This window comes from Littorina saxatilis, linkage group LG4 (assembly GCF_037325665.1).
Source record: "Littorina saxatilis isolate snail1 linkage group LG4, US_GU_Lsax_2.0, whole genome shotgun sequence".
Lineage (NCBI taxonomy): Eukaryota > Metazoa > Mollusca > Gastropoda > Littorinimorpha > Littorinidae > Littorina > Littorina saxatilis.
In genome coordinates, this window is record NC_090248.1 from 25505071 (window position 1) to 25520603 (window position 15533).

Below are 15533 nucleotides of genomic sequence, written 5' to 3' on the forward strand. Positions count from 1 at the left end.
ATAGACTTTTGATGCACCAAATATTGTGTGAAAATATGACGTAATTGAGAGCGTGACCTCATAGTTCGTTCCGTCAAACTTATCAAACCTGTTATGGGCGTGAGATTTTGTCAGTGATGTTCTTGTTTTGGACTTTTGCGCTGTCCCAATGAAGCTGGAACAAATCCAAAGGTAAGAAATGTTTCTTCTATTGTATCCAAAGTCATTGGTTGGAACTGAATTCTATTAAATACGTTTCAGCACTTGGAAATACGTGATTTGTAATGTTCTGTGATTCCCGAATTCGTGGCCGTCAAAGTAATGGGGTCTGTTAGTTAACTTTTTGGTGTTTTTCTTAAGCTTAAAAGCTGTTGCGTTTATTTGTCATGATGTCAACACATGAATTGTCTTCCGCGTGCAGGAACGGATGAGCACAGCCACATCAAACGTCGGTTTGTGTATGTGCCTGCAGAAGATGTGAACAGGCACAGGCCAGAGCGGACAGGGACATAGCCACTGAAGAACACCCAGAGACTTCACTGCGTGAAGGGAATCCAACCTTTCGTGGTTGCAACACGAGAGCGCTCTTGTTTTTGCCAGGGCTGCCAAGAAGATGCTGACTGTGAAAATGCTGAAATTGCTGGAGACTGGAACGTGTCGCGACTTGCACCTCCAAGACGGAGACAAGCACGGGCAGACCAGCCAACGGCCCCCGGACACGCTTCGCCTGTGCAGCTACCACAGCAGCCAGCTGCGCCCGTACACCTGCCAGATCAGTCAGCTACGCCCGGACACCTGCCAAATCAGCCAGCTACGCCCGGACACCTGCCAGATCAACCAGCGACGCCCGTACACCTGCCACATCAGCCCGGACATCTGCCACATCAGCCAGCTACGCCCGGACACCTGCCAGATCAACCAGCGACGCCCGTACACCTGCCAGATCAGCCAACAACGCCCGGACACCAGCCAGATCAGCCAGCTACGCCCGTACACCTGCCACATCAGCCAGCTACGCCCGCACACCTGCCAGATAAGCCATCTACGCGCGTTCACCTGCCAGATCAGCCATCGACGCCTCAACAGCTGCCAGACCATCCAGCAAAGAGGTAGACCTAAAGACTTTAACATGAATTGTAATAATGTAAATATTTCATAAGACTAAAAGTAAAACTGGTTGCAATTGCACACATTAGTTTCACTATAATTATTTTAAAATCGTACGTACAGAATCTATATTGATCACTCTCATTCACATGCACCAAGAATACTTTTTTCAACAAAAGAATGAGGAATTCAAAATTTGAATAAAATACTAAAGTCAGTTCACACACTCTGACACAGATTTTCTTTTTAACAGGGAACTCAAGATTGGAGACTACGTGTGAGCCTACCTGTTGACTGTCAATGGGATTGCAGCCAAGGGAAAGCATTGTGTTGCAGTAGTAAGTTTTGATTGAGCGCATTAATGCATAGCACAACACTACACGGTGTGATAATTTCGCAATCACTTTTTTCAATTTATTGATAGCTAGTACTGTAATAGCATATTACTTAGTGTAGCACGCAATAACTGATACTGTCATCATTTTCACGAGTTTTCATTCACAAACACCTGGGAAATAAATCTCATGTTCCCGATGCAATAAATCCCCGGTTACCATAGTTGCAGGAAGCGGGCTATACATCAGGGTTCGACACTAGCGGGGGCGGGGGGCGGAACGCCCCAGAGTTTTGTGTTCCGCCCCAAACATTGCCGAAGCTTGGGGCCCACTCCGCCCCAGGATAAATTCCAACTGACAATGACAAACCGAAAATTCCAATGCCAGAGCCAATCACTAAAAATCGCCAGTCAAAGTCGTCACTGAAGTTTGCGTTACGATCAATGCCGCAGTCAAGAAAAAAAAACATTGAAATCGTCGAAGGACAATGCCGCAAGGGAAGTAACTCCCAGATTGCGCTCTTTAGCGTGAGAGGTAAGTATCGCCTTCAAATGCCAAACGCAAAATGTGGCGACACATCCCTGGTGTAAAAAGACATGGAAATGAAGATGAAGAACAGGGTGGAGAGAAACGAAAAAAGGAGACCGATGCAGCCAATAGCGCGAAGCGCTGTCGTAATTTCAATGTCAAATGGTTGAAAGAATTTCCCTGGCTTCAGTACAATGAAGAATAACAAACGTGACAATGCATTGCCGCTCGTGAATACTGAGAGTGGGCCCCAGATTTTTGTTTTCCGCCCCAGCAATTTCCATCTCTGGGGCCAGTGTGGCCCCAGGCCAAATAAGTTAGTGTCGACCCCTGTACATGGATGATCAAAAGCAAACCCAATAGAAACGCTCGGGGATTCTTCGGCTCTTTTCATTGGCGTTTCACCAGACCTAGACAGACGACACTACTTTGCAAAGTTCCAAAAAACGAACTGGCAAACTGGCACAAGTAAACAAAAAACAAAACTACTTCATGAAAGGTCATAAATTCATCACAAACAAATGAAACCTAGTGATACGCTTTGTCTTCGTACAAGGTCATGGAGTGCGTGTATCTGTGTTTCGATACACAGACGTTCAGAGAAACAGGAACGTCAAGTTCAAGTCAAACCAATTGACCCCTGACACACACATTTTGACCCGTGCACAAGACGCTGTATCGCTAAACGAAGCGCAAATAAGAAATAATAATAAAAGCAAAGAACAGAGCAACGAGATATGCAAACATCTAACAAAGCCGAGCAAGCAGAATGACAGGTCTAATGAAAAACAAAGAGGCACTGAGTCGGAAACAAGATCGCGATTCTTTCCTTCGCTGCACGACGCACATCTTCTGTGACCTTTGACCCAACGTACCTTGCTTGCACGATGTAAATCTTATGTGTCCTTTGACCCAACGTAGCTTCCACATTCAATCACTAAGCTTAGATATTTACAACTGAAAACCAAGGGGGTGGAATACTGAGAGGAACCTACAGAACTGTGCAACCTGGCATACTTATCTCAACATTTTATGAACTCAAAACACAGAAAGTTGCTTTCACACGCCAACATCTTATTATGTTGTTAAACCGTGTGTACACAAAGATGACATTTTTGTCAAATCATACTTGTGCGTTGACAGAGCTTTTTACGTCATGTATTTGATCTCAACTGTTGACTCGTGATTTGTAGAAATGTAAAACATTTTACAAATCGCGGGGCGCGCCGCGTGATTTGTAACCACTGTTTTACAAATCACGTGGCACACCGCGAGATATGTAAAACATTTTTTTTTTACAAATGACGTAAATGCGCCCGATATTTTCTTGTCATCTCGAAAGTCCAGGGATCTATCAGCTTGGCGGTAATTACGATGTTGAGAATGTTTTTGAGAACTCGCGTGCACATGTTTGTGACGGACACACCGACAGACAAACAAATCTGCGCTTATCACGCTTCGAAATCGAATTATAGAAAATAATAACATGTGCAGATTTACTCAAACACTTCCATTTTCATGTGGAATTTTGGCCTGGTTGACTGGGATCTGGACAACAAATATTAATAGTAATAATACTTATAAAATGAAAAGGCATGTATTACTTTGTGGTTTTTAGGTTCGACGTAATTTGTAAAATGTTTTTACAGTTTTACAAATCACAGGTTAACATCAACTTCCATGGTAGTAAATACATATAATACTCTGCAACGGATTTAGGGATGAGTCGGTACTTATTGTATTTGTTCCAGATCGACAAGCTGGAAGAGGAAGGTGTTCAGGTCCGGTTGATGAAACGTGTGAGGAGCCACTACGTTTTCTTGGGATTGGATGACAAAACCTTCGTGTTCCATGAGGAAATTGTCAAGAAAATGTCTACAGTATTAGCAGAATAGATTCAAAGGGCAAACATTTTTTTGATTGACCTGCACCGAATCACTCTTTGCCCTACAAAGTCCAGAAGATGTGGGTCTTGTACGACCCATACTTTCTAACTGTGACAGGGTGAACTGCCAACACTCATAGAGTTATGTTATGTCCGGTCATTTAATTGTTTTTCTCTTTCAGTCCTGATCTAATTATCTCCCCCTGACCCATTGTTTCTGCCTTCAGGATCGCTGTGTTTATTGTAAACTTGAAAGTGTGTCTTAGATGCTGGACCCTGATTGGTTAATTGTTTAAAAGGACGCGCGCTATTCCCAGATGGGGGCCCGGTAGCTCAGTTGGTAGAGTTTTTCGTTTCATGCTAAGTCACTGTATAATGTTCCCCCATGTAATGCATATCAGAATGCTTGTCTCGAGTTCTACTTTTTATGTGCATGATATATATACAACGTTTGCCGATTATCTCAGTTTGGAGAGTTTTGTTATTTTCTGCACCGAAGATGTTTCAGTGCCTTCGCTAGAACTGTTATTTTTCTATCCTATTAAATAAATATCGGTTTTTACGTAATGTAAAACATCTGATCAATAGCACTGAAGACATATCCGTCATCTCCTCACTGAGGATGCCACTAAAACTCTGCTCTGCGCCTTTGTCCTATCCCGACTCGATTATTGCAATTCCATTCTATCTGGCTCTCCCAACTACATCATCGAAAAGCTTCAGCGTGTTCTGAATCATGCCGCCCGCCTCATCTTTCGTTCTTCCAAGCATGACCACATCACCCCTCTTCTTCAAACCCTACACTGGCTGCCTGTTCAACAGAGGATTCAGTTCAAGATCTCCACACTCTGCTTCAGAAACTTTGATCTATCGTCCCCTAGCTATCTTTCTGACCTTCTTGATGTCTACTCCCCCTCTCGCTCCCTAAGATCCTCCGCAGACACCCGCCTTTTTAGGATACCATCAGCACGCACCAAAACATATGGCCAGCGCACCTTCTCCTACCAGGCCCCATCCATCTGGAACCAACTCCCGCATTCACTCAGGCACTCCACATCTATGCAATCATTCAAAACATCACTCAAAACACACCTCTTCCCTCACTAGTCCGTTAATGACCACACATCACCCTCTCCTGCTGGTCCTTGATCTGTCTCTTTCCTTCTCCTTCTTCTTCCCTTTCCAGCTCTATTCTTCTTCTCTCAACTAACTTTATGTATCCAATACTTTATTTATTTATTTACGACTGTTTTTCCGTCTAGAATGCATGTGCCTGTAGTTGGTATGAGTGAGTGCGTCGCGTTCTCGCTGTGCGCCTGTCTGCGAGTGTATGAGTCCTTGTCGATTTGTGTTTCGTATAATGTTCACTATGTATTTTATATTTTGTAAGCGCCTATGGCTATATTTAGATTAGGCGCACAAATGTTCATAATAATAATAATAATAATAATAATGTTACTTATTTTGCTGGAAAGTTAAAGGTCGTAGCTTTAATTTGATGTATTGGTTGTTAGAATTAGTTATGTTCCTTTTTTGTCAACTGAGTGTAAAGGTATTGCGAGAAACATAGACTGATTCTGTGTTTCCAGCCGTATTCAGGCCGAATTTTCCCCCTGCTAGTCAGTTCATTCCAATAAAATATGCGGCCAACTTGAATGCATTATCATAAAATATGTTGAAACAGTGTTGCCTCAATGTGTGTGGATGCATTGGAATGTCTTGGTGTCTACGTTATGCGCGTACATAAGATAAGATTTGATATAACAAAATATTAACGGAAAACCTTTACAGCGACCATTTTCTGTTTCGTTTTGCTCTTAGTACTGAAACGAATACAGATGAGGGTTTCTGTCATTGTTCTGTAAAATGTGGGGAGCCTGCTACCTAAGGTGTTAGATTTATTGCACATCAACTGCAGCTACCCGGCAAAAACACCATCCAGAACCACGATCCAATATGGCGGTCACTCTCTTTTACACGCTAAATCAGCCTGACTGCCCGGTGGATTTACACGGAATGGGTATGCCCTGTAAGTTCAGATACCAAACAAACTCTCTGGGGTAAAAAATCTGAATATCGTTCAGTTTAAGTCACCGTTTCCACGGTTGAAAGTGAGTCATACCATCAAAAACGCTATTTTGAGGGTAGGCGTGGTCAAGGACCTGTGACGTCATAGTACAATATTGCTCAAATCCAGGAACAACGGTTTTGAGAAGAAGAAATGCATATCTTTGAATACACATAAGTCTGTGACCCAAACACGGCTGTTAAACATCTGATCAATAGCACTGAAGACATATCCTTAACTTGTTTGGTATACCTGTATGAGCAGAAGAATTTGCGGTAACCAACACAGAAAGACTGTCAAAGTCTGGAACGCTTGTTTCTTTTTGCGTTTTTCGCCGTTTTGCATCCTACAGACTCTAAGCAACAGTACTATATCACTTAGAGTGCATTCTCTTGCACTTTATTTTTGACCGTCTGTGCAACACTTCAGTGACCCATGATCTAAGCTGTTCACATATGCGAACATAGTACCTAAATTGCACAAACCAATTTTCTTCAATTTTGAGAATATTTTTTAGAGTAAAAATGAAATTCTATGTATTTTTGGATTCAGAGAACAATAAAGAATAGTATGCAATCATTTTTGTATCTCAAGTTAAAATCTTAATGAGAAATATCAATGACCAAACTCATTCTTTAATTTCTAAGCTTCAAAGCTAAAATGAAATCACATATTCCTGACATAGTCAATCAATTCGATTAAAAAGTAACAGGGGGGGGGGGGGGGGGGGGGGGGGTGGGCGACAGTGCAACCTCAACTTTTGTAAAACTCTCGATACGGCGTCACGAAATCATATGTTCATTCAAATGAGAAAAAAAAAAAACACACCAGAAAACGTCAAAGGATATCATGAAAGTTTCATGAAGATAGGTCTAGCAGTTTTCTAGAAATCGCTCCACCCACACACACACACACACACACACACACACACACACACACACACACACACACACACACACACACACACACACACACACACACACACGTACACACAGACACACACACACACACACACACACACGCGCGCGCACGCACGCACACACACACACACACACACACACGCACGAACGCACGCACGCACGCACATACACACACGCACGCATGCACATACACAAACACACACAACACACACATGCGACAAAAGTCAACATTCGTCAGTAATTTCACATCTTTCCTCCATTGACAAGATCACCTTGAACATTTAAAACCTGTCTAGACTGATTTCTGTTGAGTAAACTTTCAGTTTTCGCGGTTGGTCTTGTATCGTTTAAATAATTATAGTTCTTGTCTTTGACATGTCAGTCTTGAACTCTTAACCACAGGGTTCGACGCCATCACCGAGTTAGACGCGGACGACGGAAAAACAACCTACATCTGTGATGCCTATTATCGATACAGGTTAGTTCATTTCTCTTGACTAACCAGCGATGTGTGTACAGGTGTGCGGGGAGGGGTGGGGGGTGGGGTGGGAGGGGGGTGGTTGTTTGGAGCTTGTGTGTGTGGGGGGTGGTTGTTTGGAGCTTGTGTGTGTGTGTGTGTGTGTGTGTACGTGCGACGGTGTGTGTGTGTGTGTGTGTGTGTGTGTGTGTGTGTGTGCAACACACAATGTTGATGAATATTCAGTGGCGGAACAAAGAGTCGGGTACAAAAACGGGTGTCACATGTCAACAATAATGGTTTATGCAGGGTTTGGTCGGGAGGAGTATCGTGCTACAGGAGGACTTTCAACGGGGGAAGTCACGCATGGTACCGTAAGTAACATTCATTTTAGTATTGAGAGCTTTACAAAGCTGCCTATAAGGTAACGATAAACACACAAACAAACAAACAAACAAACAAACAAAACCTGGTAAAGCTGCAATATTTCCCCGTGGGTCAATTTTCTGATATATTCCCGAGACTCTGGTGAGGACATACTTGATACCTTATTTGACAAAAAATATGCCAACTATTCTGGACGAGGTGTGTAACCTATTTATTTTGTTTTACGACGTTTACGTTAAAGCCATATGTACTCGATGACTATACACGCTAATTGCTTTACCAACAGCTGGAGACATGCTAAATTAAGTTCCCTGCAAAATATTGTGGTCTAGGACCCCTTCAATGTTGAGATATGTTAATTTTCATTTTGATCTGGATCGTCCTATTTATAGATTTGCCAACAGAGGTAGCGTTGACGCAAGGGAAATAACTTCGCGTCTTTGTTTACATCCAAAGATTTTGAGACTCTAAACCTAGCTGTAATGCATGTATATGGTCCGCGCATGGCGACATATCGTCATTACATGGTCTTATGGTGCGTTTGACATCGATTATGGGCAAACTACACTTTGTAAACACGGGAGCGCGTACATATGCCTTTAAGAAAAAAAGTAGTTTTTGGAACACGAACCTTCAGGAGCCTGTTTTCCTCTTGCCAAGACTACCGCACAATATTCATGCGCGAAGCTAGTTCTCTTCCCCGCATTAAGCACGTAGTTTGAGCGGAAACTTGAAGAAACCAGAAAGCGTACATTTTTTATTTTTTTGTTCTCTTCGAATCTTCAAACACACACACACACACACACACACACACACACACACACACACACACACTCATGCAGACAGACAAACACACACACACACACACACACACACACACGTGCATACACACACACACATACACACACACTCACACACATACACACACACACACACACACACAAACACACACACACACACACACACTCACACATACACACACACTAAATATATCTGACAAAATTTAGTCAAAACTTCACACAAAGTAAAAAAATAACTAAATGAAAAATGTAAAAAGGTTGGCATGGAAAGGTACAGTAAGAACTGAATCAATACTATCTGTATCACAAAATTGTTTTTCTTCACGGTAATCGAAACGAGGACACATTGAGGAGGATAGATATTTTTCTGTAATCTCGTTACAACTGTGACCCTTGGACACGTTTCCGCCTAGTTTTTTTCCTTGTTTTTCGTCATTTTGACGGATTTTTTTCTGGTATTTTTGGACGGTGGAGAGCTGTTGGAAGCCAGTGCTAGTGTAGAATCGAACAAGGGAATTGCGACATGCTTCGAGATTTTTGTTTTGTTTTTGGTTTACCATGTACATTGCCTGTCTTTTATTTTCTCAGCTTTACATTTTACTGATACGTTGATTGCATCCTATACTATTTTTAGGGAAGACACGCACGCATGCACGAACGCAAGCACAAACGCAAGAAAGCACGAACGCACAAACAGGAACACCGAGGCACGCAGATTCAAAAGAACAGACGCTCAGACACATTTAGGATCTCAATCCCGCGCGCGAACCTACACACACACGCACGCACATACACACATGCACACACACACACACACACACACACACACACACACACACACTCACAAACACACACACACACACACACACTCACAAACACACATACACACACACAAAAATACACTCACACACACACACACACACACTCACAAACACACACACACACACTCACACACACACACACACACACACACACACACACACACACACACACACACACACACACACACACACACACACACACGCGCGCGCTTTCCCCCAACACTCAAGCACATTTAGTTTTTTGCTGTTAGTGCAAAAGGCGTCCAGGTCAATTGAAAGGTTTTTTTCGGAGAACAACCCAAACCCATCAAATATATTTTGTTCGTTCTCTCTCCAAAACTGCATTCATTCACGCTCACAAATGAATACCATGAAGCACAAGGCGACTGTTTACACCTCCTTTAAGAAAACCGGCCAAGGGCACATTACAGGCAATTAAATCACACTTGATCGAAGTTTCAATCTGAAACGGAAAATGGCAATGTCGAGGGCGTTTCAAATAATGCGAATTGGTGTCACACTGGTTCTGCTTTCCAGTGATGCTGCTGAGCGGTGTATCCATTGTTGTCTTCTATGATCAGATAGAGAATGCGCAAAATAATTGTATTTGTCAATGTATTTCTTTGTATAAACTTGAAGAAAACACAAGACGCGCAAAAGATTGGTTTGTCTTATTTTGAATTGATAAAGATAAGGTGTTCAGATTCTTGGCCGTCTTTTTTTTGCGACGTAGAGAGAGAGGAAAGGTTAAAGACTCTTCTTTCTTTTTTTAAATTTTTAAAAATTTTTTTTCCCTTTTTTATTTTTAAAATTTTTTTTTTATCTCAGTTGCATGCAGGTTGCTTCAACCCTTTCTTTTATGCCTCTTTCTTTTTTATATTTAGTCAAGTTTTGACTAAATATTTTAACATCGAGGGGGAATCGAAACGAGGGTCGTGGTGTATGTGCGTCTGTCTGTCTGTCTGTGTGTGTGTGTGTGTAGAGCGATTCAGACTAAACTACTGGACCGATCTTTATGAAATTTGACATGAGAGTTCCTGGGTATGAAATCCCCGAACGTTTTTTTCATTTTTTTGATAAATGTCTTTGATGACGTCATATCCGGCTTTTCGTGAAAGTTGAGGCGGCACTGTCACGCCCTCATTTTTCAACCAAATTGGTTGAAATTTTGGTCAAGTAATCTTCGACGAAGCCCGGGGTTCGGTATTGCATTTCAGCTTGGTGGCTTAAAAATTGATTAATGACTTTGGTCATTAAAAATCTGAAAATTGTAAAAAAAAAAAAAAATTTATAAAACGATCCAAATTTACGTTTATCTTATTCTCCATCATTTGCTGATTCCAAAAACATATAAATATGTTATATTCGGATTAAAAACAAGCTCTGAAAATTAAATATATAAAAATTATTATCAAATTTTTTTTTTCGAAATCAATTCAAAAACACTTTCATCTTATTCCTTGTCGGTTCCTGATTCCAAAAATATATAGATATGATATGTTTGGATTAAAAACACGCTCAGAAAGTTAAAACGAAGAGAGGTACAGAAAAGCGTGCTATCCTTCTTAGCGCAACGAATACCCCGCTCTTCTTGTCAATTCCACGGGCACTGCCTTTGCCACGGGCGGTGGAGTGACGATGCTACGAGTATGCGGTCTTGCTGCGTTGCGTTGCGTTCAGTTTCATTCTGTGAGTTCGACAGCTACTTGACTAAATATTGTATTTTCGCCTTACGCGACTTGTTTTGTTGTTGGTGGGGAGCATCCTTCTTCATTGATCTTTTTTTTCCTTTTTTTACTGCTTTTTATATTAATGTTTCTACTTTAAACATACCTATATCATTAACAATACTATTTCTACATGTATTTTAAACAACTTTTCCCTCTCTAAAATGCATACAATATCCAGAGGGGAACCATATCTATAAATAGCAACACACATTTTGGCTATCACAATCAAATAATTCACATAACTTATTATTGCCTTGGAACTTTGTGAATTTTCAAACATGCCCCAAAAAACTTTTTTTACGGTAATTTTAATAATCATAATATTATTATATTTACAATTCACTTTATCCTCAACGCATTTCCAAATGGACATAATTTTCGGGCAATAATAAAAATAATGTTCAATATAATCAATTTCGTTCTCACAATAAGTACAACAATTACTCGAGGAAATACCTATTTTATACAATGAAATAGTTGTGGGGTAAATATTGTGCAATATTTTCCATTGTAATATTCGCAATCTTGTTTCAGTGGTTACTTTGTTTACCATTAGGTAACCACTGCTCCTTTCCCGGCCTGAAATCAAATTTATTTTCCCAAAATTTAACTACAACCGGCTCCACATATTTTTCCTTTATAATTAATTTGTTTTATCTGAGCGGGAGTTGACCCACACCCCCCCCCCCCCCCTTTGTGTGTGTTTATTAATTGGCACGGGTAGGTATTCGATCGTATCTAAGTGAGAGCCTGGAACTATTCTTACAAGTGGTATACATTATTAAAATGTTTATCAAACAGATTTATGCCTACCCGTCTTGATTTGCATATTATTCGTTTCGTTTTCAGCCATCAGTCCCGTGGTCGGCGCTATCACGTCACGTGACATAGTGACCGGAAACCTGTATGGTATCTCCAACAATGGTCTGGCGCGCATGCTAAGTGTAGATTCCAGCGTTACGTGGTACACCATGCCGGAAGACTACGTTTCCCAGGTGCCCTCAGCCAACATTGTTGAAGCTACGTTAATCCCTGGTCAACTTGAAGAATAACAGGGCGATGAGAGCTGGTGATGGCCTATATCAGGCTAGACACATAGAGATGTGTACTCAGTCTACATTCTCTGCATAGAGCTCCAAATACGTGTTTAGAGAATTTAACTATCTCTTTCAACAGTCCGTCATGCCACATGGGTATGGCCATTGAACGTGGTGGGGGGGGGGGGGGGGGGGGGCGGAGGGGGTCGGGGGCGTTGGGGGAGTTCACGGAATGAATTTTACTTTTATGAGTCGAATTATCGCTTTGCCATAGTTGTCTCTGTCTGCGAAGTATGGTACCTTGCAACAGCTTCCTTGAGCTTTGGGGGAAACTGCATGTTTTTGTAAGCGAACGGAATGGATACGTATCGTACGCCGCTACATAGTATGCAATACGCAGGTGCATTTTCCGCAAAGTTTATCAACGCTCCCCCTCCCCCTTCCCTCCCCCCCCCCCCCCCCCGCCCCCCCCCCCCCCCCCAGTATGTTTCACCGTAGTTTTTTTTTAAACCATACAAAAAGAGGAATTATCAGGTCTAAGAAAAGGCAGGAGTCTTAAAATGGGTACCTGTTGTTAATTAACAGATGTTATGATCGGAAAATGAAAACAGGGTTTGTAGGAGATCTATACTACGCGTCATACAAACTAAGCAGATGCGTTTGAGTGCAGATCTGTGTCTTTACAGTGGAACCTACAACACAGACACCCCCCCCCCCCACAATATAATTCGCAGGTTAGCCTCCACTTTTATGAAGAACGGATATGACGACATAAACGACTTTTCTAGAATTCATGAAAAAAAATGGATGTAGGGATATTATTGTGGGGCGGCAAATTAAATTGTTCATATCATAAACTACAACAAAGGATTCTTAGTAACATGCACACAAACAGATTTAATCCATCTTTCTTACTTTAGAAATGTCAAGCTTGGGAATGTACATGGGCCCAAAAAACCGGGTTTGGGAACATAAGGTGCGGGATTTACCTTATCTTTGCACAGCAACAGTTGTAAACTAAATAATGTTGTTGTTGTTCATTCTGATAATCATCGGTCCACGGCTATCGCCGGGGCCCGTATGCATGAACTGGAAGTCAGAAACACTGGAAGTAGAGGCCTCTTTTGAAAGTGGGAACTCCCGAAGTTAACTTTCTAACTGTTCCCTATGCATGAACGCCGTAGTGCTGACTTCGAGAGTATTCGGTCAAGGTCGCGAAAATTGGGGGAATCCCAACTAGTACGTTTGTTAACGGTAAGCTTGGCGACCAGAAGAAACAAGTCTCATCGCGAGTTCAAAAGGGCGAACGTTGAGCGCGCTGTAGTACTAACAGCGTTACATGTATTGCTGTTGTTTTTTGAATAGTTAAACGAAAGGGTCGGTTCAAACCTGTGATGATTGTCTTGGAATCGAATGACTGCCTAGCTATGACAATGACTTTGTTGACCTGAATGTTAGGGAGACAAATAAATGATTATGTTGAACTTTTTTCTCCTTTTTTTCTCCTTTTTTTTTTTTATCTCAGTTGGCAGGCAGCTTCAACCCTTTTTTTAAAATTTTTTTATCGGGGAGCATCCGTCTTTATTGATCTTTTTTTCTGTTCTTTTTTCCTGCTTTTTATATTAATGTACAGTTGAAAGTCAAGATTGGATATTTTGTGAAAGCATTGGACAGTTTCTTTACGCAATTAAAAAACAAGTCGCGTAAGGCGAAAATACAACATTTAGTCGTTGAAGCTACATGTTGAAGCTTCGCTCCGTCGGGCTTCAATTACCTTTGGTCGGGCGTCAATCCCCAATGAAGACCTCGAAGTTTCAAATGGAAGCATGTGCCATGTTAATGTGTAAGTAACGTCACGTCACGTCACGTCACGTCAAAAAACATCTCGTCACGTCACGTCACGACACATCACGTAACACAGCAGAACATAACATAACATAGCAACGTTACATAACAATGATGTATTTCTGTAATTTTGGAAGTTCGGGTGAAATAAAAGAAACATGGCAATATTGGAAAACCAACACGTGCGTGTATGTGTGCGTGCGTGTGTGTGTGTGTGTATGTGTGTGTGAGTGTGTATGTGTGTCATTTGGGCGTGTGTGATTTCTTAACCTCTAAGTCTATCTATTTCAACATTGCCTCGTTACAGATTCGTTGAAAACATTTCACACGTTGAAAGAATTGGACGGAAAATGAGTTTTAACACAGCAATGAACAGCTCCAGTAGTTTAGTCTGAATCGCTCTACACACACACACGCACAGACACACACAGACACACAGACAGACACACACACACACACACACACACACACACACACACACACACACACACACACACGTACACACATACACCACGACCCTCGTCTCGATTCCCTCTCTATGTAAAAACAAGTCGCGTAAGGCGAAAATACAACATTTAGTCAAGCTGTCGAACTCACAGAATGAAACTGAACGCAATGCAATTTTTCAGCAAGACCGTATACTCGTAGCATCGTAAGTGCACCGCTCGTGGCAAAGGCAGTGAAATTGACAAGAAGAGCGGGGTAGTAGTTGCGCTGAGAAGGATAGCACGCTTTTCTGTACCTCTCTTCGTTTTAACTTTCTGAGCGTGTTTTTAATCCAAACATATCATACAGTATCTATATGTTTTTGGAATCAGAAACCGACAAGGAATAAGATGAAAGTGTTTTTAAATTGATTTCGAAAATTTAATTTTGATCATAATTTTTATATTTTTAATTTTCAGAGCTTTTTTTTAATTCAAATATAACATATTTATATGTTTTTTGAATAAGAAAATGATGAAGAATAAGATGAACGTAAATTTGGATCGTTTTAGAAAAAAAGTATTTTTTTTTACAATTTTCAGATTTTTAATAACCAAAGTCATTAATTATATTTTTTAAGCCACAAAGCTGAAATACAATACCGCAGTCCGGCCTTCGTCGAAGATTGCTTGGCCAAAATTTCAATCAATTTGATTGAAAAATGAGGGTGTGGCAGTGCCGCCTCAACTTTTACAAAAAGCCGGATATGACGTCACGTCATCAAAGGTATTTATCGAAGAAAAGAAAAAAACGTCTGGGGATATCATTCCCAGGAACTCTCATGTAAAATTTCATAAAGATCGGTTCAGTAGTTTGGTCTGAATCGCTCTACACACACACACGCACAGACAGACAGACACACACACACACACACACACACACACACACACACACACACACACACACACACACACACACACACACACACATACACCACGACCCTCGTCTCGATTACCCCTCTATATTAAAACATTTAGTCAAAACTTGACTAAATGTAAAAAAGCAAAGTTGCGAGGATCCTACCAACCAGCCAACCAAACGGGCAAAACAAACAAACAAACATCATAAACATAAAACATTTGTGTGTGTGGGTGTGTGTGTGTGTGTTTGTATGTGTGAGTGTGTGTGTGTGTGTGTGTGTGTGTGCG

At 41.3% G+C, this 15533-nt stretch overlaps 2 protein-coding genes across 2 annotated transcripts in view; both read left to right on the plus strand.

The window, feature by feature from the left end:
- The window catches only part of LOC138964322 (uncharacterized), a 30134-nt gene extending 17911 nt beyond the window's left edge, over positions 1-12223 (plus strand). The window contains exons 9-11 of the mRNA XM_070336238.1: positions 7225-7300; positions 7589-7653; positions 11867-12223. Coding sequence (XP_070192339.1) covers positions 7225-7300; positions 7589-7653; positions 11867-12069 — 344 coding nt within the window. The 3' untranslated portion in view covers positions 12070-12223. The remainder of the gene's footprint in view (positions 1-7224; positions 7301-7588; positions 7654-11866) is intronic.
- Positions 503-4237, plus strand: LOC138964323 (keratin-associated protein 4-5-like). The gene is made up of 3 exons (XM_070336239.1): positions 503-1088; positions 1340-1424; positions 3701-4237. Exons 1-2 carry the CDS (start codon positions 593-595, stop codon positions 1378-1380), a joined length of 537 nt encoding a protein of 178 aa, XP_070192340.1. The 5' UTR covers positions 503-592; the 3' UTR covers positions 1381-1424; positions 3701-4237.
- Positions 12224-15533: the final 3310 nt, after the last annotated feature.